This window comes from Haliaeetus leucocephalus, unplaced genomic scaffold (genome assembly GCF_000737465.1).
Source record: "Haliaeetus leucocephalus isolate CR32 unplaced genomic scaffold, Haliaeetus_leucocephalus-4.0 Scaffold450, whole genome shotgun sequence".
NCBI classification, from domain to species: Eukaryota; Metazoa; Chordata; class Aves; order Accipitriformes; family Accipitridae; genus Haliaeetus; species Haliaeetus leucocephalus.
The window spans coordinates 7342694-7366312 of NW_010972886.1; the positions used below are offsets into that span (position 1 = coordinate 7342694).

General features: G+C 38.2%; 1 protein-coding gene across 1 annotated transcript in view; it reads left to right on the forward strand.

Moving 5' to 3' along the window:
- Nucleotides 1-23619, forward strand: part of PTPRK (protein tyrosine phosphatase, receptor type, K) — a 327584-nt gene that overhangs the window by 271555 nt on the left and 32410 nt on the right. The window contains exon 13 of the mRNA XM_010574711.1: nt 18556-18694. Within this exon, the coding sequence (XP_010573013.1) occupies nt 18556-18694 (139 nt within the window). The remainder of the gene's footprint in view (nt 1-18555; nt 18695-23619) is intronic.

Genomic DNA, 23619 nt, shown 5'->3' on the forward strand with positions numbered 1-23619 from the left:
TGTTCCGTCCCCGCGAGAAAAAGTGGGGGGGGAGGGGGGGGGGGGGGGGGGGCGGGACCAAAAAAAACCAGGAGGAAGGATAGGTATAGCAAAAAGAAACATGTGAAGAAGTGCCAGTAAGTGTAGTTTGCTTTTTTTCAGGTTGCTAAGCCTGGTATGACCTTATCTTACCTTGGTATAAAAGCAGCAGAGTGAGGAGGGGGAAAAAGACACTGTGGAAAGTAAGAGTTGTGCTGAACATTACCTTTATCTGCAAACATTCATAGCTCAAGTGTGAGATCCTTGTTACCCCCAGGCTTGTTTATTTTCTGTTTCAGCTTTTTCAGCTGTTAAATTGGAGTGCTCTGTCTCAAGTTAATACCTGAAAAGACTTTTAAAGGTTCAGCTAGAAGGAGAGATGGCATGTGAATTACAGCATAGTAATTAACTGAATAGAGCAGCATAAATATGTTTTGTTAATTGGAGAAGAAGAAATAACTTTTTTGGTTTTAAATGACCAACCTAAATATAAATGCCTTCTGGTTTTTGTTTTCTTTTGTTTTGTTTTTTAAGATTTCAAACAATTTTCATTGTTGCTTTTTTTTTCCCTTTCTGTATACTTTTTGGAGGGCGGGTGTGGTGGGTTGACCCTGGTCAGCAGTGAAGCACCCACCCAGCTGCTCGCTCACTCTGCCCACCAGCAGAATGGGGAAGAGAATCAGACAAGCAAAAGAAAGCTTGAGATAAAGATGGTTTAATAAGTGAAGGAAAGATTTTTTTTTTTTTTTAAGTGATACGAAGGCAATTGCTCACCACTCCCAAAGGCAGTCCAATGCCCAGCCAGTCTCCAAGCTATGGTTACTTTGGAAAAATGAAACTCCCAGATTTTATTTCTGAGCGCTATATCATATGATAGGGAATATCCCTTTGGTCAGTTGGGGTCGGTTGTCCTGGTTGTGCCCCCTCCCGACGTGTTGCCCATCCCCAGCTGACTCACTGGGAGGTAGCATGAAAAACAGAGAAAGTCTTGATGCTGTGCAAGCACTGCTTAGCAATAGCTAAAACACTCCTGAGTTATCAATGCTGTTTTGGTCACAAATCCAAAACACGGCACTCTACAGACTCTAGTGAGAAGTCCATCCCAGCAGACCCAGTACATTCCCTAAGAATGCTTACGGTTTTGGTCATGCTTTTCAGCATACTGTCTTTCCAAGGAGAAGATTGGAGAAAGTTTGGGCAAAATTTCTTCCACTACATATGCCTACAGTGATGGTTCAAATTTGGTGTTCTAAAGTTACATGTTAATGAAATCCTCCGTTAGGTCTAAATTTGGAAAAAAATACCAATGGTCACAGGGGGATGACTGTTTATTTTTCTCTGTCAGGTATCTGAAACTAACAGAAGTTTAAGAACAGAGCCTTTGAAGGAAAAAGAGAAAAAATGTAATTTCCTGAGCAACTACTTTAGACTTGCATTTCCCCCAAATTCCTTGAGTTCAACCTCCCTGGAAAGCCTCTGTTTACTACTCTGTTACTGTTTTGCCTACATCCCTCTTTAAATTTTTAAGATATTAGCCAAGGTGAAAAGACTTGTTTTAACCTTAGAAGTGATTTTCAAACCATTCCTGTTCAATTCATCGTGGCTGGAACAGACCCTTGTGCACAAGGAGTGCTGTCTGAAAAGGAAGGGGGATAACCCAGCTCTGAATCGAACTTGCCTAAATCTCAGCTGTAATCTTCCTTCATCCAGCGTTAAAGAGAGGAATGAAATCCAAGCTGAAATCTTTTGTTAGTAGAGTATTTGATGGGCCAAACATGTGGGAAAGGTCTTTGCAAAACACCGAGCAGGAGTCTCTTAGAGTTGTTACCCACTTGCAGTAGCACAGCCATGGTGGCAATGCTATGGGAGAATGATACTTGGTTTTAATGAGGCAGTACCTGCCAGTATAAAAAGCTAATTCTTCTAGGGCTACAGAATGAGGAATATTTGGCTTCTTAAAAAAAAAAAAAAAAAAAAAAAGTTTTAATTTGGCTGTTGCTGTCACTAGGTTTTCAATCAGCAATTGTAATTAAAGTTTCCTAAATATTAATGGTACTTTTTACCCTTGCCAAAGTCAAGATCAGTGTAAGATGGTTCAATGCAGTGAAACTTGTTTTGAATCCACATACAGTAAGTAAACATTGTTAAGTCAACAAGCTGAGTGAGAATTAAATTTAGTTAGTGTACTGCTATGCAGTAAAACATTTCATGTATTTTACTGTTTCCTGAAAAAGGCTTTATAAGTGCTCAATAAACAGATAGAAAATTGATATTACATAAAAAATATCTTCTGGTGATGAAACCCATTTAATAAGTACCTGCAATATCTATGAATGTTTAATAAAGTATTTTTTGGTTAGTGGGCATAAATACATTTTTGCTGTAAATGAATGAAAAGATTTTTTTTTTTGTGTATGGGGAGCTTAGAGGCAATACATCTAACAAATTGTTGAAAAAATTTGCAGCAGGTATTGCTTTTATGTAAACTGAGAGTCCTTAAATTGTCATCTTTATTCACTACATTTGATGAAGCAGAAGACGAAGAGACTTGAAATAGGGCTTTTCTTTTAGTAGTTTGTATTACAAGCAGTTGAACCACTCCTCTGTTTGTCCGTCCTGGCATAGCCCCAAAGATTTCAACTGAAGGTCCGCTCTCAGATGCATATAGAGTTGTTTGATTTCCCAGGTCTCAAGGGAGTAGCTGAACATAAAGAATATTTGAAGCAAAGTGGAACATTTTTAGTTTAAAAACCTGTTCACACTTTTTTAAAAACACCTCTGTGTTTATGGTACTAATAAGAAAAATTTGAAAATGAGTAGATGGACTCTGAATTTTGGTCCTTGCTTTGCTTATATTTAGGCCTAATCTGATTTTGATTCATTCATTTGGTCAGTAGAGATTACTTTGAGAAATAATTTCTTTATGCTTAGAAAAAATTATACAGGCTTAAAAACTTTGTAAGAATCATCAAGAGTAAAAGCAGACCAGTAGTTTTAAGGCGGGGGGGGTGTTAAATGATGAGGTCTGCATTGATGTTTTCTGTTAAGTAGAAGGTAACACCACTTCCTTCATTTCAGTGACATTGGTTGGTTGGTTGGTTTTTACCTGCACAGTAAGAAATAGAAAGGAACGTATTTGTTACAACTGAAGTTGAAGACTTAGTAGCAGTGACCCAAGGTAATATATATCACAAGGAGGTTGATCTGTAAATCACTCCATGCGCTTCCGTCATGATTTTTAATGCTGTTTACGTTCTTGTTCTGCCCAACTCACAAGAAGGCAGACAATTTATGCAGTTACATGGTACTTTTGTGTGGTGGCAGCACATGTAGTAACATCTGGAGTTCCCATTGCTAACCAGCACAGGGAATGGCCTTTCTAGAGTGTGCAGTGTTTGTAACAGGTCTTGGATTGTGCCTTTGGAAAGAAGGAAAGAAAGAAGCTGCCTGTTTTGATCACAGAGATCCATGTTTGGGTTTGCTTCTCTTTTCATTGGCATGTATTGCTCAGATTCACGTAGCAAGGGAACACAATTCAAGTCCGATTTAAATTGACATTTACAACCAAAAACCATTGATTTCATCAAAACCAATTTATTTTTATTACTAAATTTTAAGGATTTTCTATACAACCACTACCCTTTCTTCTTTTTTGTATTTTATGCTTTCTTTCTTTTTCTGTTTTCCTAATAGTCCAATTCTTTTTTCATCATGTTTTCTTTGTTCTGCATATCTGTTTTCCAGACTCTTTTTCTTTTAATTTCTTATTCCCTTGCCATGTCTCTGTATTTTCATTCTCCTGTCAGACCTAGGGCAGCTCCTTTAACCACAAGCTGTGTCTCTGCCACTAAACCCTGAATCTCCCCTCTTTTATCGCCACACTCTTTCTTACAGCAGGGTTTCTCCAGCCCTGGGGGGGGGGGCCTGGGGAGAGGTCCACAAGCAAATGAGGAGAGCATTTCAGGGAGGAAAAAATCACATGCTATAGGCAGTAAGTTCTTTTACCCAGTATGTAGCCAGATTAATAGGAGCTTGAAAGGGTGCTTTCTATCCCCTTTCTCAGTTAATGAAACTTAAGCTGATCAAGATGCTTTCTGGTAAGCAAGGACTAACTCATCTGATGTCTCTTCTTTGCTGGTTTGAGAGGCAGGACCTGAAGAACAGTCTTCATCTTTATAGGCAATCAGTGGCCACTGAGAATCTTTTAGCAAAGCAGAGCATGAGCTTTTTTCTTAAATACTCAGGGCCAGATGCTTAAAGCTACAGGCAACTTTAAAAAATGCCTAGGAGCCAGCTCCAATTGAATCTTAGTGGATTGGTTTTGAAATTGCAACAGCCTTAGAAAAAAGCCTCAAACATGAATCTAAGTGAAATAGTGAAACTGAAAGAAATACAAAGCTAAAGCTGCATTCCCTGCATTTCAGAGAATACTGTTTCACGCATTTATTTATTTATGAAAACAAAGCAATAACGACTACTTAAAGCAATGAGGTGAACAGAGTCTCAGTTGGTGTCTTCATGTATGAAGTAGGAATCTTGGAATAATTCAGGTTGGAAGGGACCTCTGCAGGTCGTCTGGTCAAACCCTTACTCAGAGCAGGTGCAGCTCAGTTGGATCTGAATTGGAAGTTTAATTAGGTTGCTCAGGGCCTTGTCAAGCTGAGTTTCGAATGTCTCCAAGGATGGAGATTCCTCTTTGGGCACCCATCCCAGTATTTGACCACCCTCATTGTGATTTTTTTTTATTATTATTTTCCATGCTATCTGCTTTGGGATTTCCCTTGTTGCAAGTCATGTGTGTTGCCCCTAGTCTTTTTGTTGTGCATCTCTCTGAACAGAGTCTGGCTGTGTCTTCTCTACATCCATCCACCCATGAGGCAACTGAAGATGGCAACAAGATCAATTCTCTCCTTCCTTGTTTTCTGCAAAGCTACTTTCTACCCCTAGGTTGTACCGTCTTGTGGTGTTGCCATCCCAAGTACAGAGTGTTGCTCTTGTCTTTGTAAGTGGAAGAAGGTGGAATTATTTTCCACAGAGAATATCACGTGTAGCTGACTAGAAATATATCAGCCCTGGTACAAGATTGGGAGCACAGAATTGAACATTTATTTTTATCAGTTACACTGAGTAAAACCCCCAGGTCTACAAAACTGAAAGATTACCAAGTTCCTTTTCTCTTCTTAGTCAGGTAATGGTAGGTGTATTTACCGCTAAATGATCAGTGAGATAACAAAGATGGTTGACCTTTGTATTTATTGCACGGTGAAAACAAGTTAGTGTTACATGTGATTTTAGATCAAATTACATTTTTATTTCCCGCTTTTCCTTTTCAGCATTTTGTCCTGCTGAAAAAACTGTTAGATAAACATTCACCTTCTAAAGTGTTCTAGTAAACAAAAAAAAACTTTTATAGTTTTTTTTATGAAGTTTAATATAGTACCAAGTTGTTTAATGTTTGGTTCAGAAATACATTATTATTCTCCACTTTCTGTTTCTTAAATGCTTGAGGTATGCAAACAGTTTTGTATTTAATTTTACTTTGGGGATATTTTGTAAGTACCAGACATGATCATACAGGATTGCAACATGTTTTCACGTAATACTTACTAGTCTTGTTATTACACCAGAGTCAGGCAAGAGGAGGTCTTATCTGGTGATATTGTCATTGCATTGATTGGCTAATATGTGTCCCCCGGTGTACGCTTCTTTTCAAACATTATTTAAAATATGACAGTAAGTCTGATTTATGAGAGGTGCTCAAGCTATCTGAAAGTCATCTCCTGTGATGGTGCTGTCTGAATATGTCAGGGTGACTTCGTCTACCCAAATATGAAAATTTTGGCTAGCTGTCTCTGAGAAAGCTGATAGATAAGATTGACTGGGTTTTAAGGAATAAGAAGCTGAAGTGAGTCATTCATTAAGTCATATCACATTAGTCACCGAGTAAAGCCATTTTTCCATTCCTTGAAGAGAAGGAATGCCACTGTGGATGGTCAGGAATACCTGCTTATAAATGGGAACTCGCACTGTGGAGTGGCCTGTGTGTTTCAAACTGCAAGTCACATTTTGGCGAAGGTACAATTTAAATGAGATACATACAGGTGTGTCTTAGCCTCTGTCTGTGAACACTAAAGGACATTGTTTTCATGTCAGTCCTTGTTTAATTCAATTTTTGTTCTTATTTTTAAATGCAAATTTGTTTTTGCTCATTGTTAGGCAAAGCTCAGTGCCTCAGTATAGATATTTTTGCCACCTTATTTGCAAGAATTCTTGGCACTCCTTCAGTTTAAGGTGATTTTCTCCTCCAAATCAGTCACATTTTAATCAGATCACAACTGACTGAAAACCCTAAAACCAGATTTAGAGCATAAATACCAGTACAGTAGTCTTCTTTGCCAGCAACCCACTACATAAATCATAATACAATATTTGCATGTTATAGTTGGCTTCATTGATTTTGACTTCCATGTGAATTTGAAGCTTTTTGTTAGATATATTCTTTTTTTCCTTTAATACAGTTGTATTTTCCTGGAGAAGCTAGCTGGGAAAGCAACAGCCCAAGGCATATCCAATACAGAGCAGCTAATTTCATCCTCTGGATAAAAACAACTAAATGCTCCACTACCCACAAAACACGCAGCCGAGGGGGGCCACAAATCCGCTTTCAAACTGATACCTTTTAGTTCTGCATACTGCACATCCCAGTACTACTTTTCCTACAGCCTGACTGCCTTCTGTCAGAGTAAGCTTTGTGTAATTAAAAACTGGTTTATCTTTACGTTTTATGAACCAGTGTAATACTAGATATAAAAAGTTCATCTAACTTCAGTCATTGAGGCTCTTTATTACATCTGGTTCCCCCATCACAGTTTTGTGTGAGTATTTACTTGAATAATGGAAATAACAAAAAGTCTCTTATTTCTTCCAGAAAAGAGAAATTGATTAGAGTTTAAGGTTTGAAGGCAACAAGACTTCTGTATGAAAAGAAAAAAAATGTGAAAAAGTAAAGCCAAAGGTTCAGAAAGTGGCAATACACATTAACAGTCTTCTTTCTTGCAGGCATGTTTTGTCCTGTAGTCTGCAGGACTGCCACCTCTTCCTCCTACTTGAAAGTTTCTTTGAAATATTAGTAATATAGGGATATGTAGAAAGAGAGGCAATGACACAATGTGAAAGGCTTTTAATGTCATTACAGGTCCTGATCTGAACTCGGTAGTCAATGGCAATCAACCCAGAGCTGTGAACATCAATGTGTTTTTTTCACACAGTTGTCATTGCATTAGCTACATGTTGTTGCAGTGCCATTACAGCTGCATTTCTAGATGTCAGATGCAGTAAACAAGCCTATAAACAGGCTTTTGACTTTTTGCACAGGGTTTAAGGCTTAGGTAACATGTTTGTGTTGCAAATGTTTGGTGTTGCGGAAGATGTCAAATCTTTCTGTCAGCTAAAGGCTGTTGCCCTCACGTCGCAGCTGGTAGACTATTGTGGATAAGCACTGTTGCTTTGATGTTTCAGTGCAGAATCAGGTGGCCTAGCTTAAAGTGCTGACCTAAGACCTTTCAGATGTATTTGGATAAGCAGATTTGGGAGCAACTGCATAATTAGGGTAATGGCTGAGACAGTACTTGCAACCTGCTATGATGTGCAGCTGGGTGATACCCAGTTGGTCTGGAAGAGGATATTTGCCTTTCCCTCATGCTCCCAGACCTCTAGCTGCTTGGACACTTATTAGTGCTAAGGAGTTCAAGAAAACCTCAAGAGTTTTGACCCATGTAACTTTCTGAGAGTGGGTGCTCTTCAGACGGCAAGGTTTTAAAGAGAAGTTTCTCTAAAGAGAAAGTTCTCTGCCATGGGTGTCACACACCAGTGCATTCTGTGTCGTTCTCCAGCTAGCCCAGTGGACTCTATAGGACACTGAATCATGTCAGGAAAGTATTGTATAACTGAATAAGCTGCAAAAAAATTCCGCAGATGGAAGAATGGAATCCATGTGAAAGAAAGCATCTTTGATTCTTTTGGGGTACTTATATTTAGTCTTTCACTTTATTTGAAAAAGTGCCAGATTTTACAGGAAACAAAATACTGAAGGCTGGCAGTCATGACAGTAAGAATCTGGGATACTAATAACCAAATGGGTGCTATAAAGGACTAGTTTTAGCACTGTATAAGCTTTAATCTGTGTGGGTTTGGCTTTATTGAAAGGATGAAGGGAACACTATTTCTGTTCCTCCTCATTGCCTTTGTCTTTTGATTCCATCCTCAATGTTATTACCACTGCATTTGATCTAAGATAATTTTTCATCTTGGGAATTTCTGTATTTTGAGCCAGTGTGAGTATAGTTTGGGTTGAGAGTTTGCAGTTTTGTGGTGGAGAGTTAAGCTGTTCTTGCTTCCTTCAGCATAATTGCACAGGTCTGCAATAACTCTGCAACTCCTACACTACCAGTAAATTCTCACTTACAATTTTATAGTTGCTTAAATTAGCAGAAGTTATTCACAGAATGTTATTTTCAATAAATATAGCAAAATGGAACTTCAGACATTTGAGAGTAATGTTTTTCCCCATAAACCATGTTGTGTGCATATATAAATGATAACGATCATTATAATGTACTTTCTCTCCTAAACTTCTTAAATGTTACCTGGTGGAAAGACACATAAAGGTGAGGTATTTTGTGTATTTGTTACCAAACATTGCTTTTATAGTAATTTTCTTCTCAGGTTTAATTCTGAGCTAACAAGCCATATAGGCGTCATTGTCAAAACCAGATAATTTCTTAATGCAGTTTTTTGCATAGTAGAAATTTTATAACTAACATCAAGTGAAAATTTATTTTTAAAAACACATTTTTGAAAGCAGGCTGTTTGTTCAGACTAAAACTTGAAAGTTGATTAATTTGTAATGTGGCCAAACACTAACACTTGTTTTTTTCCACCCTAAAAAAACTTCATAAATCATCTCATTACCAAAAGGCTGCCTGCCTTTATATGTTATCAGGGAAAAATGCTACAACAGGTCTAACGACAGGCCCATTGTACTTAGAAAGTAATCACAGTGACCTTAAGAAATGGTAACAGTCCCTCCAACAAGTCATTGCTAAATGGTTGTGATAGGGTGGATCAGAGTGTTAGAGGACCATTCTCGATCAATACCCCTTTCCAGAAAATCAGGGAGAAACAGTGGTTTAGATGTCATTGTTTCAGTCTGATACTTTACAGCATGCATGTTAAGTGTTTCTACAACTGTTTTTTTATGTACCCTTTTCAAGGGATGTTAGCACACATGCAATGAAGAAATTTGGTTTGAGTCTTTAGATCTCTACTTCCATATTGGCTACTGAAAGAAGCGCATCAAGTGGCTCAAGAAAGTCTTATTCTGAAAACTGATTTTTTCCCAAGACACAGAAAGTTAACCAGATTTCAAAATAAAAGATCACATTAGGTATTTTTCTTAATTTTTCCGACATTTCAAACACGCAGCTGTTACAGGATGAGACCTGGTATTTTGAAACAAGTACTTAGTATTGTCCACAACTTATATTTTAGGAGATCCTGTAGCTTTCTAAAACCTGAGTTCTTGCACAGATTAGGATTTTTTCAGGGTAAGTCTCTAGCCTTTGCGCTGTTGGTGACAATTTTGAAACGATGACCTGAGAGGGAACTTCAAAGACTGAAAAACACAGTACCATACCCTGGAAGTATGGTATTCTGATTCCTTTCAAATATTTGTTCTCATTTGTTTCGAAGGTAAGGCAGGCCAGAAGGGGAGAGGAGAAAAAAGGTTGTGACATGGATTTTCAGGTATCAAACAGTCTAATGAATAGACTCTGATTTATCCATGGGATGTATTTCCACTGTGTAAGCCCAACAACATCTTTTGTTCTGTGCGTTTTGGAGTTGACGGTTCCAGAGGCAAGCACAGCTCTGCCACCTGGACTCTGTCGTGGGCTACAGCCAGGAGGAGTCTCCCCTCTCAGGCAGTGCTGCTGCAAGACCGCGTTCCTCTGACCTTGGAGTCTGCTCTTTGCTTTGAGAGGTGCCATTTCAGAAGCCTTAGCCCACATTTTTGTCTTGTGCCCTGTGCCAGTTAGAACAACTGAACTAGAAGCTGACAGTGTAACTTCAACTTACACCCCTGTGTAAATACTTTGTCACAGTTGACATCTGCATTCACCCAGAGCTTTTTGTGTCCTGCTGGCATGGTTGCATCACTGAGCCAGCTTGCTTGAAGCTAGCTTAGTTATCTCTACATAAACAGCTGTTTCTTGCATGAGGATAATAGCTTGCAAATCAAAAGCTGTGCAACCTGTAGATTATAAGATGCACTGAACATCTTCATTCCCTATAATTGAATCCTATCCTTGCTGTGCTTTGAAAGATAGTAAAGTGCCTACAAAGTACACGCACAGGTAGTGCATCTTAGTGGCAGATATAGTAGGAATGCATTGAAGGCACTAATCTGCTCTTTCAATGTGACCCATGGACAGCGGGGCAGGTTGTTGCTGGAACATTGTCTCCTCAGCATTGTTCGTGCTTTGGCTCTCTTCATCTGCACATGTTCAAGGTTTCACAGCTAGTGAGGCAAACGGATTCAGCACTTTCTTCACTTCTTCTGAATCTTTTAAGGTCAGCTCTTCATAATTAGTTATAAATTCATGGACATCACTGTTTTCAGGGTAGCCATTGTGAATTTCAATTGCTTCTCTGTGAAACATTGCAAGAGTAAGTCCTCATCAATTTTAGTTTCTGTCCCTAGTAGCAGCAGAGACTTGGTTCACCTGATTCTGTTTTCCTTGTCGTTTCCTACCAAAGTAGTACCAGTCAATGGACTGATCTGAAAGTCTTGGAAACTAGTAAAGATGGGATTGATTTTTTTAATTATATATCAAAACAATATATATCTGCACTTGTGAGGGCTTAACAATACCAGTCCGGAACCAGTCTTTGATGTATGAATGTATATAATATACTGGAATTTCCAGGTAGCATTCTCATTGTTGTATGGCAAGATATGCTGTGTTAGTTTGTTTAATTAATTAAAATGCATATAAATATTTTTACGCTGCATGTTTGTCATTTAAACAGCATCAAGTTGCATAAGCTCAGGATATTTTTCTGCGTTATCTGGAAGCAGGATGTGTAAGCAGGTGGGCACCTGTTTACCTGGTACCATATTTGCATGCAGAGCCACCTGTGGGACTTCCTATGCTTAACTTCTACAGCATCTTACACCATCCCAAATCTGACTAGAGGTTAGCCTGAAGCTGTATTTATTTCATTTTTGCACATAAGCCATCCTTTGAGAGAGATCAAAAAGCTCTTTCAGAAGGAGCCGTAGGGGCCTATGAAACAGTGTCTCTCTCCATTTCTGCAGCAATGACCTCTTATGTAGAGAACAGTGGTACGTAATTCTTTTCGAACGAGGGCTTAACTTAAAATATCACAAAGCTTTGGGGCCTTGAGGACCCCCTCTGTTAGGCATAGCTGGTAGCATCTGTGACGCCTCCCCCTTTCCCCCAGCAAGGGACACACATGAGGACAAAGATGGGTGCAGTATGTTGCAACATGAAGTGAGGCAGCACATTTTAGCTAAGCATCAGCTCACTACCCTCCTGTTTCAGCACGGGTGAGGAAAGGAGGCTGGTGGTGCCGGGCATCCTCCTTTTCACCAGCAGAGCCTGGTAAACTCTTTTCCTTGGGGCAGCCGTGGACCCTGGTTACCATGGTGACAGGGATGAACCTGACACTTGAAAGCACAGCTCGGGGAATCACATTTTCAGTTCATAATCAAATGCAATTTTTCTTTTTAATAATGCTACTCTAAAAAGCTGTAATTTAGAGTCCTGGAAGCAACAGCTTACATGTACCCAAACCCTAGTGAATTTCTAGCATGCCTTCACCTCCCAGAAGCTGTAGTCCAGGAGAGAAGCTCTTTGGAAGATGTAGAGAAGGGAGAATTGTGGGGATTCCTTTCCCAGTAAATGTACCTCCAGCTTTCAGCCTGAAAAAGAAAAATCTTAAAGAGAGGCTGGTGGTATACCAAACTGACTCACATGCAGAAATGTGTAAGATCTCATGAATCGTGTGCATAGTTTTCTGGAACAAGTTGCACATCCCATCTCCCCCATCCCTGCAAAAGCACATTCAAGTGTTTTCATCAAACAGAATCAGCTGACACTTTTTTTTTTTTTTTTACATAATTAAGCTAAAAGGGGTTACGGATCTTCTCTCTCTGAACTCAAATTTATTAATTAACTTTCAGACTTCTAAAAATTTCCTTAATTGCACAATGATTATCATTCTAGCAAAACAGTAACTAAACTGATGGAGATGGAATGATCTTTCTGGGCAGATGATTAAAACACAGGGCAGACCAGTCTAAAAGAAAACATTCATCAGAGAATTTCACTAAGTTTCTCAACAAGCCCTTTTCTCAGGTGGTAGACTGACATATCTCCAGAGCTGGCTGGAACTCCAGTTTCTTTTGATGTTATCCTGATGTTACCTTGCTGAACTCATTCAGACATCATTCCTTTTTTTAATTAAAAGTTTTTGAATGCCACATAACAAAGGTGCAGAACAGATTATCTTGAGCAGAGCTATTTTGAATATCAAGCTATGCAGCAATAACACCAGTTTGTGAGAATTCAAAGATCTGCCATAAACAGAAATTAACATTCAAAGAAAATGCAGTGTAATAAAATAGCAGCTTTAATAATGCATAAAACAGAGTTTCTTCCCTTGCTCACACAAAGGAAACCCAGCATAAAGTGCTGTGAATGTTAAGAGAGTCAAATGGTATGGTAAGAAGGTTACGTATAAAATCTTGTTCAAAACCTCTGATTTAAAAGCTGTCTTTTAGAAGGCTGGCTGTCTCTAAATGGTACCATACAAGCAGCCCTGCGAAATCCTACCAGAATTTTCTGCTTGAATAATTTTGTTTGGATGAGCGAGTAGAATATCATTATCTTGATTCCAACACCATCTCCTTAGGAAGGTATAGGTGAATAGATTTTGTGCTGAGTCTCATAAATTCTCTGACAATTTTGCAAGGCTGTGTGTAAATTCTGAACCACAGAAGGAAGGAGGAGACAGGAAAGCAATATGTGCCGTGACTGGATTCCTTATGCCATGGTACACTTTAAGAATTAAGTATGAATATTATGCATACACCCAATTTTAGAAGTGGGTGTTGGATTTGTAGGTGTATTTGATTAAAAACATGATAAAAAAATTTAGAGGAATTAAGTACATCAGGAAATTGTGAGAATAAGATGGACTCTACCTTAGCAACTCTTTAGAATTTTACTGTCCCTGTGAGCCTTAGCAATCCTAGTCTAATTTAGTGCCATTCACAATGGAACTTCATGCTGTTGATCATGGGAAGTCAACTGATTGAATATTGTCCTTAAGTATCTATGAAAACAAGGAAAATTACTTCTTATATTGTGACTATTATTGGCAGTGTGCAGAGCCAGAATCACTGGATCAAGTTATTTTATGAACTTTGTGAATGGGACTGTGGAATATGATTGCTGTTACTGTTCATTAGTTCAGAAGAAAGGCAAGTGGATAAGTTGCTAAATCCGGTGTTCTCCTCCCAGTCTAGCTCATGAATCTTCTGTGTATTCTTACAGGGGGGAAAAATGTAGTTAACTCTCTGTTTCAGATCAGAAACTCTTCTTGCAATTTTTATGCAAGATGAGTTTGCATTGGTTGAAAACTGTAGGATTGTCTCTTCTTAGACTTACAGGGTCAAATTCTGAAAAATATAGTAATATGCAAGGATATTGTAAAAATTAACACTTAACTATAGGTCTGTTAGAGTAAGGCTGGCCAAAGGAATTAATAGCCAATAGAGAGTCCATTTTCATATGATCATCGTTCTGTTACCATGCAAGGTTCTTTTTCAAATCGATAAATTACCTTTTAATACAGTCTGCCATTCAAGACATAAGAAAGGATTGCAAGACTAGACTACTAAAAAGGAATGTTAGGAATTAGTAAAGCAGGTGTTTCTATAACTTAAACAATTTTAGACCATTTTACCTTGTTTAGAAATATGCAATAGTTAACTCTGGTTATCAAAATAATTCAATTTTTAACTACTGTATCTCTCCAATTGAGAGAGAAGGATGTTGCGGGAGACCATGTCAAAGGCTTACAGAAGTCAGGATAGATGACATCAGTAGCTCTTCCCTTGTCCACTGATGGAGTCACTCCATCATAGAATGCCACTAGGTTGGTTGGGCAAGATTTGCCCTTGGTGAAGCCTTGGTTAGTTGAGTTGCTCTGTTTGGCAAAACCAGCAGTTCAGCCTATAGAAAAGCCACTTCAGAGAAAGAAAAATCCTGACAGTCTTGTAGTCTAGAGGATAGAGAGAGCAAATTCTCAGTCTCAGCAGAATTTCTCTTGCTGCTGTAGTCCTTGTGCCATCAGCAACCAGGAGACACTGACTTAAACACGTAAGTTTAACATATAGGTACAAGGTTTCTGTGGTTTTGTCCTTTAGTGATGTATGTGTAAGCTCACACATGCTTATTACAATACACTTTGAGCTATCAAAATTAAAAAACAAGTGATATGAAATACTTTCAAATTCATAAGTTTCATTAAATGATTCTATGCTACATTCAATAGCTTCCTCAAAATAATATATTTTATTGCATACAATGCGCATACACATAAATAATAGATGACTGTGATTTATATCTGTAATTGCTTTCATATAGTCTCCAAATGTAACATTTAGTCTAGAGAATGCATATATTATCTGTTGCTGGAAACATGCCTATAATAATCCTGGCTTCATTTAAGTCAAAAGCAATTTTTCTGTTGATACTGGGGAGAGGGGCATTTTGCCCATAGATTTTAGCATTTTGGATATAGGAAACTCAACCAATGGTTATACACTTGCTTAGTTAGTCTATGACTTTTCAATATAATTTTCTCCACTAATTTAGGACTCTGTGGTACATTTCTAGTGGGCACCAGCTTTTATCTCATAAGCAGCATTGAAGTTCATGGAATGAGTTACTGTCTCTTACTTCAAACCCCTTAGTGTAAGGAAACCAGAATAAATGGATAAGCAGTTGATACCTTCCTGGCTTTCCACTGTTGTTCTAAAAAAGGGGCAGAGAGCTTCATTTTGAACAGTTACTGGTGATCCAAACTCAATCATTTCTTACAGAATATATAATAAAACACCAGTGCCTACGTCAGGCAAATAAGTAAACTCCCTGTCCTGGTTTCAACTGGGATAGAGTTAATTGTCTTCCTAGTAGCTGGTACAGTGCTATGTTTTGAGTTCATTATGTGAAGAATGTTGATAACACTGATGTTTTCAGTTGTTGCTCAGTACTGTTTAGACTAAGTCAAGGATTTTTCAGCTTCTCATGCCCAGCCAGCGAGAAAGCTGGAGGGGCACAAGAAGTTGGCACAGGACACAGCCAGGGCACCTGACCCAAACTGGCCAACAGTGTATTCCATACCATGGGACGTTCCATCTAGTATAGGAACTGGGAAGTGGGGGCGGGGAATCGCCGCTGGGGGACTGGCTGGGTGTCGGTCAGTGGGTGGTGAGCAATTGCACTGCGCATCATTTGTACATTCCAATCCTTTTATTGTTACTGTTGTCGTTGTATTAGTGTTATCATTATTAGTTTCTTCTTTTCTGTTCTATTAAACCCTTCTTATCTCAACCCACGGGTTTTGCTTCTTTTCCCGATTTTCTCCCCCATCCCACTAGGTGGGGGGAAGTGAGTGAGCGGCTGCGTGGTGCTTAGTTGCTGGCTGGGGTTAAACCATGACACTCCCTCCGTCACATTTCCTTCAGATTTTCTGAGAAGTGCATAGTTGTTTCTCTAAGCTAACTTTTGTGAATGAAGTAACATTGTGAGTGGCCAAGCAATGATTTTAAACATGACTCTGAGAAGCACCTATACTGCAGCTTGCTCTATCAAGCAGTAAGGGTACTATCTTTCTCCAGGAAAGTGTGAGACAGGTCTTTCATTCTTTCCTCTCTACTCTCTCATCTCTCACTAATACTCCTGTGAAAATACCCCCATCCTGATCAAGGCTCAAAGCTTGTGCTTTTGGATGTATTTTTGAGACTTCAACTTTTGAAGTGCATCTTCAGGTCAGATCCAGTCCTTGTGATTCGTATTTTGAAATCTCTCAAAGACCTGGTCCTGAATCTCCATCCACGCAACTAAATCTCTTGCTCAAGCCTTAGTTATTTTGTAGCTTGATCAGTTCTTACCTTTGCTAGGTCAGAGCTACCCAGCTGCGCTCACATAGTACTCATGGCAATTCCAGACACAGCAACTATCCTACTCCTGCATGCTCCCCTCTTTACCCTTCCCACGTCCTTGCTGTTTCTCAGTACCCCATACAGCAAACATGAGGTGTTTTTTTCCCATTGGCATATAAAGCCATTTATATTTTAACTTTGATTGGTCTTTTGACTCTACTGATTGGCCTTTTGGCTTTACTGCTTATCAAATGTTCATTCGTATTTGTCACATCCAGCCCAGCTGATAGTAGACTGGGAGCTGATTCATTTTAAGTATCGAGAATCTTGAACACCTTCTTCTTCCAGTTCTACCTCAAAAGTCATCCCCCTTGTTTCCTGTTAGACAGCATCATATGCGTATCTGGCATTAATTCTAGCTTGTGTGTGAGTATGTGTTGTGTGTATGCAGCTACACATGCACGCATCATTTACCTGATCCTGACTCTTAGCCCTGGACACCTCAACAACACGTATAATACAAACAAAATATATAGGATTGAGTCCACACAGGTTATGTATGCAAGTGTGTATACAGGCATGTATTTACACGAAGGAAGAAGCATTTAGTATTTCTCAGCAGATAGAGTTCAAGCTGTTGGGGAGAGAGATAATTATGATGATGAAGTCTTATGAGGATGATTAAGTTTTATGATTAAAGCACTGCCAGATCTCTCACTGTCTGCCTAGCTCTCGCATGGGTGTCTGGAAGGGAGCACGTTCCCAACTCAGAAGGTTGTTCTGAGGGCAAGTTGTCAGTAAGTGGTTCAGATACTGCTGAGGTGGAGGTTACAGAAACAAGTAATAAAGAGTGATTTTAAACAACAGCATGATCCTTCCCTCAAAAGATAATATGGGTTCCTGCACATGGAACCTGAATAGAAGCAGTCTGAGTAACATAGTTAAAGTATTAGATACCAATTATCCCTGGTACTGACTACGTTGGCTTTCTGAAAGGCCTGTGGAGCAGATTTTCAGGGGAGTGGTAGTCCTTCTCTGGAGTGGCTTCACCTCGGTTTTCGTTCTGCTTGTTTTGGTGGTCTGTTGAGAAGCATCTTAGTTTCAGAGTAACAGATATTTTCTGTGTAATGACATAGGCATGATGATACCAACAGCTTGTAACTACTCCACATGCAGCTGCTGTGAGGGGAGAGAGGTTAAGTGGCACCTGCTGCATGCCAGGTGGGGAGTGAGAGAAGAAGGGTCAGCGCGAGAGCGAGTGTACGTACCCACCCCTGCCTCGTGAGCAAGCAAAAGGCAAAGTGCTAAGCCACAGCCTTAGAAAGTAAGAACTAGAGAACTGAAAAGCCGTTTCCTATTTTACAAGTAAACACCTCATGGGATTTTACCCGTGGCTGAAACCTATTTATATTTTTTGATATTTTTGCCAGGCTGGAAAACCCCGTGATCCTGATGCTTTGTACGCCAGGCTGTGATGCAAAGAGGTGCAGACTGAATGGCTATGCTCTTTCATATATATTCTGTTTTCCTCTCTGCTGTAACCTGTGGCCTCAGCCCACTCAGCTGTGTTATGGAGTGGTTTCGCCTCTGTGTAGAATAGCGATATTTTTTATTATTATTTTATTTTTTTCAGGGCCTATAAACAGAAATAAAACTACAGCTGACTTTAGGCTTGGCTTTGTGAATGACCTTATTTGGAGAATCAAAATTCCCAGTACAATGCCGGGCAGATGCTGTAAGGTGAATTAATACACAAAGGTGGACTGAAACTGGGTGAAGGAGAGAAGGACTAGAGTTTAGGGTGCCAGTTGCGGCTTGGAAGAGAGAGTGTAATTTACTGTTTGTGAGTTAACGTAATCTCACTAGTCAATGTTAAATATTCCGTATTTAATATCTGAAAAAATAACATTAAATGAAGTAATGGTGATTTAGTTGATAGATTGTCTCTGCTTTGTCTTCTGCTTTGTAATACAGTAACCTGTTTGGAAATCCAGATGCATATATGCTTCTGTATACAGGAAGTTATGTGTATATATATTTATATATTTGCACCTGTATACACACATACATAGTCATATACTTGGTGTTGCATATGTATGGGATATAGATTGAAATTTGTAGCGTGTCTATGTACATATGTGTAGATGTATAAACACATGATGCATGTATCTATGTTCTGGCTACTGTATTAAAACACACACATATTTGGAAATTATCACCAATTATGATTCCTTGTTTCTAGTGCTTACACATTTAAGCAACTTCTTTTTTGATTAATTTAGCAGCAGCAACAGAAGAACCTGAGGTGATTCCGGATCCAGCTAAGCAAACAGATCGAGTGGTGAAAATAGCAGGAATAAGTGCTGGAATTCTGGTATTCATCCTACTTCTCCTTGTTGTCATATTGATCGTCAAAAAAAGGTAAGAAAATGATCTGTGCTGATCCCTCTTTTTTTCCTCCATATCGAACAATAATGAAATGGGCATTTTTTACAGGTCTTTTAAAAAAAAAAATTCAGGACCAGTAGCTCTCCTCAGTTTTTGGATGAGTTCTTTGTGTTTCCTGTTGGTTTTGCTGTGATTCTTATGACGGATTTGAAGAGAGGACTTCTTTATATTTGGGATCCAATAGCTATACATTTTCTCATACTTATTTACAAGTAGTTTTAAGTTGCAGTTGGAGGAGTGTACAGAATATTAAAATGGGTGGAATTGAAATTCGTGGAGCCTTTTTTTTTTAAAGCAAAGAACAAAAGAATAACTTACTGTACTTTTCATGTTGTAATCACCTAATGAATTTGATTTTCTATATGCAGCTCTAATGAGTTATTTGTATCTGTATGTTATCCAGCTTGCAAAATAATGTAATTTTATACCTCTATTTATGCTCTTGTAAACCTGGAGTTTTTTCTTAAAAGTCATACCACATCACTGTAAAATTATCTAGCAAGTCCTTAGTGCATGAAATTGTTTAAAAGTGTATTAATTTGAATGAATTTTTATTTTTTTCAGTGCTTTCTTAGACAGTAAGCAATATCGCCATCTTCTGGCATAGTACAATGCTAACTCTGCATCCAAATGCTCCTACCTATTGTAAATTGTGCTACCCTATTCCTCGGTCAGTTTTTAAAAGTCTCGACTTCCCAGTAGTTGCAACTCTTTTAACCTGGCATAAAAGTTCGTAATATGGCTCTATAAATCCGTAGTTATAGCATAGGAACCAATTCCTCTCTTTCTGTGCACCCCCTCCCTGGCGGGTCCCCTTCACAGGACATAAGCTGATTTTTCTTGGGTAGAACAAGACCTTTATCTTCCAGTGGTGTGTGCATTGCATTCCCTTGCCTTTTGCAGAAGTCTTAATGAAAAGTATATTTGTAAATGTTGCAAATGCTCCTCTGAAATGCAAGTTGCTATTATTTTTAAAGATTAAGAAAAAAATTAAAACTGTACCTAAGATCATTCTATATGTTATAATTTCTGGTTTGCATTAGATTTTTTTAATTTATTGCCTCTTTACAATTATCCCTGGAGATATATAACTTGGAGAAGAAACGTCTGCATTAGAAACATTAGGTATGCTTATAGTGTTCTGTGTTAGTTAGCTACATATGTGACTTTTCCCAAAAGTGCTTTTACTTTTCTCTGTTGTTTACCTCTGTGGTTGAGAATTAACACATATGCAAAAGGTCCAGCTCATCATATGCAAAAACAGTCAACCAATTTTATTTACACAACTTTCGAAAAACAAAAAAATAGTTGTTTTTAAGCTTTCAGGAAGAAATCTCTATTTTATAGCTTTATTGCAAGGTATGTGCTAGGGAGTATCATCTTCTCAGTGCCTGTTGCAGCGGTCCCCTTATGTATAATAGAAGACTCTGTGTGTGTGCATGTGTGTGTGAGAGAGAGAGATTGTCTACCACTATATATTGTCAGTCACTTCCAGATGGGATTGACTAGTTTTGCAGGTAACAAAAAAAATAAGCTTTAAATTCAATGTGTTCATTTTTCCTATCCTTTTTACCTCTTGCATTCAGAGTCCTTTTAGACTTGTACTTTCCCTGTTAAATTGTTTGATAAGTTAATCACATCCGAGAAATGATATTTTTAAATTTCCCCCTTTTTCCCCTTCCCTTTTCTGAACCTGTGAAGTCAGTATCCTCTTAGGAAAGATACTTGATCATCATTCTAAAGCACATAACATTTCTAAACTCCTGTGCCGTTTTGTATTCAAAATAGGTGAGAAATTAACCTGTTTAATGAATCTTTAATGTTTGACAATTTTTCATCATGATAGTTTAATTGGTTTTCTATCGTGTATGTTATAGGTGTGCCATTCCGTCCCCAACCCTGCTTAGGGAAAGTGGGCAGGGTTTTTTTAATACCAGCTTTAGTCAAGGTCTCTTACAAAAAGCATAGAAAGCCTTTGTATACCTGAGTTAATTCAGCCCATCTAGTGAATCAGGGTAATCCACATAATGAAGCCAGAAACAGCTGTAAAAACCCTGACACATTCACACGTACATAAACACACTTCACTTAGTTGTGGTGGGACTGAAAACTGATCGGTTTAAATCATCTTCTGTAGTGTACATATTCAGTGATCCATTATGTAGTATCCCTTTTGGTACCTGAATTGACCACAGCTTATTACATGGAAAAGTCAATAAAACAATGGTTTCTGCATTTTCATTGGTTTATTAAGTCGTATGCACAGCCATCACTATCTCAATCTGATTAAATGCAGCATTACATTTTATTGAAAGATGGAGTATTAAGCAGTTTTGTTCATGAGCTTGAGATGTTTTAGGCTTTGCCTGATCATTTTGTACAAATTGGTTTGAAGTTTTCCCGAATGAAGCTCTTAACAGCTCTCACAGAGTTTTACTGGAGTAATCAAACCAACTAAGAAAAGGGATACTGCATCTTTAACAAGCAATGCCATTTTTATTTTCTAAGTCATTGTTGGACTATTTCCAAATGTCCTTCATTTCCTTCCATTTGTTTACCTTCCATATTTTTAATGCTTAGCATGACTACATCAGCATTTCCAATTACAAGATTTTAAAATAGAAAACATATGTTTGCATTCAGGAAATGTGTGGTATATATGTCAGTACACACATATCTGTTGTAAACGTGCATTCTTTAAAATGTGTGTACTCATATAGCTACATATAGTACGCATACAAACATATACGTATACACCTGTGTACCGATAAAGATGTTAAAATGAATGACATGAAATTTGTTTTCTGATTAAATGTATTTATTAATGCAATCTTTAGTTTTTGTAACTGAAAAGTAAAAAGCATATTTACTGCACAAGATTTGTACACAGCTGTTCATTCGTCATGACATCTAGGTGGTGATCGTTATATTATGCTGAATTGCATGTTGAAAATACACAATCCATTTAATTTTCAAATTTTTTGGCAATAAATGAAATCTCAGCATGTAATTTTCTCAAGTGGTCTTTCTAAAAAACAAATCATTTTTATATGCTAGTGTATTTTTTTTTTAATTGCATGGCAAAGTAAGGCTAGTTTGTGCATGAGCAACTTGAAATGCTAACCAAAGAAACATGAATTTTTCAATTTTTTTTTAAGCGCACATTTCTCTGCTTTATTGAATGTGACAGAGTCACGCTTTTCATTCACCATTGCTTCTCTTTTTCCACTGTCTGTGATTTGCTTGCCAGGAGGAGCTACTATTCTTACTCCTACTATCTGTAAGTAGAATACGGGTGACTTACTATTTTACATGTTTTAAAGATGCAGTATCCCTTTTTAAAAAAGAAAACCAGTCTCTATAATTTTCCTGAAGTTTTATTGGTAGTTACCTTTCTTTATTCTCAGGCTTGAAAAATTGCTTGTATCATTGTTCCTGTTACTCTTACCCTGTTTTTTTTTTAAAGGGATATTGTATTTCTAACTGTATATTGAGACTTTTGCTTCTTGCTACAGTTTTTCCCATAACTATCATTTTAGTTTATTGTAATCATAATTTAATTTGCATTATGATTCACAGCAACACATCACACTAAGGAAAAAAAATCTCTTTTCCCATTTCCTAGCTAGAGAACTGTGCTTGTAAATCACAAATTGTTCTTTCTTAGCGTATCAGTTAGCAGGAGTGCACCACTTTTCCTACGCAGATTGTAGGCAGATGCCAGACCTTTATAAATAGGTCTCTGCCCTACCAATGGCAGAGCAACACATCTACCTCTGCAGTACCAACCTTTTTTTCAGAAATATTTTTTGTGAAGTGGTCTGTATCTATTGCTTGTGAGGTGCTTTGCATACACATTTTAAAATGTGGATCTGACTATAGGTCATAGGGTTTGCATGAAGTTTTGCCTCACTGAAGCAAAGCTGACTTTTTTTATACCTGTAGACCAAATTAGTTTTTGTGAGGGCTGCAGCAGTTTTGGCTGTGATTGAGCAAAGCAGTTACACACATTCTTAATTTTAAATAAATGCGTAAAGCCCTTGACTTCAGAGGGGATCTGAGAATGCACTCAAGTGCTTTGATGAACCCGTAGTGTCTGATAATGATGCTCTTCCACATTTTTAAGCAGATTAGTTGACTTCTTTAAACAAACTTAAAAATAAAAAAAAGCTAAGCTGGCTTAGCTAACTGCCATTCTCCAGTTTATTGTGACAAATTATAATTTCCTCGTTAAATAACAATTGCTTCCGCTCGAGATAATTCACCGCACAGTTTCATCCTATGATGGAGCACTTTTCCCCTCCAGCTCCCACTGAAACACCCACCTGCGCAGGTTCACCCAACTGAATCCTTTAGCAGATAATGAGAATCATTTACACTTTCTGTCAGCCTCGAGTACTTCAACCGTGATTTGCTTAACTATCGTGAAGCATAGATTGCATGTGCCTTTAGCCAAGTGAAGGAAGCAAAAAAGGAAAGGAAAAACACGTCAAACCCCGAGGGAGCCAGGAGCTGTTGAACAATAAAGCTGTCCTCCTATTTCCCAGCAGCTTTGGGTTGCAGCTCTACAACACAATAGGCCTTTTTAGGACTTGAAGCAGAGCATACGAATTAGAAAGTAGCTACTCTAATAAGCTAATAACTTGAAAGCCTTAATAGCTGTTGATTTATTTAGCGTAGTTAGCAAGTTTTGTTACGAAGTGGTACTTCAAAGAAGGGCTTAATATAGTCGGGATGAGATGTAATAGTCTTTTTGTTCCATTTCTGAGGTGGCATTAGAAAAAGGCAATCTTCAGTGTATATAGAGACTATCTGAAAGGCTTTGAAACTTAAAAAACCAGTCTGAACTAGAAAAGCCAGTTTTGTGAAAGCTTTGATAGTATCGGGAACCCAGTTAT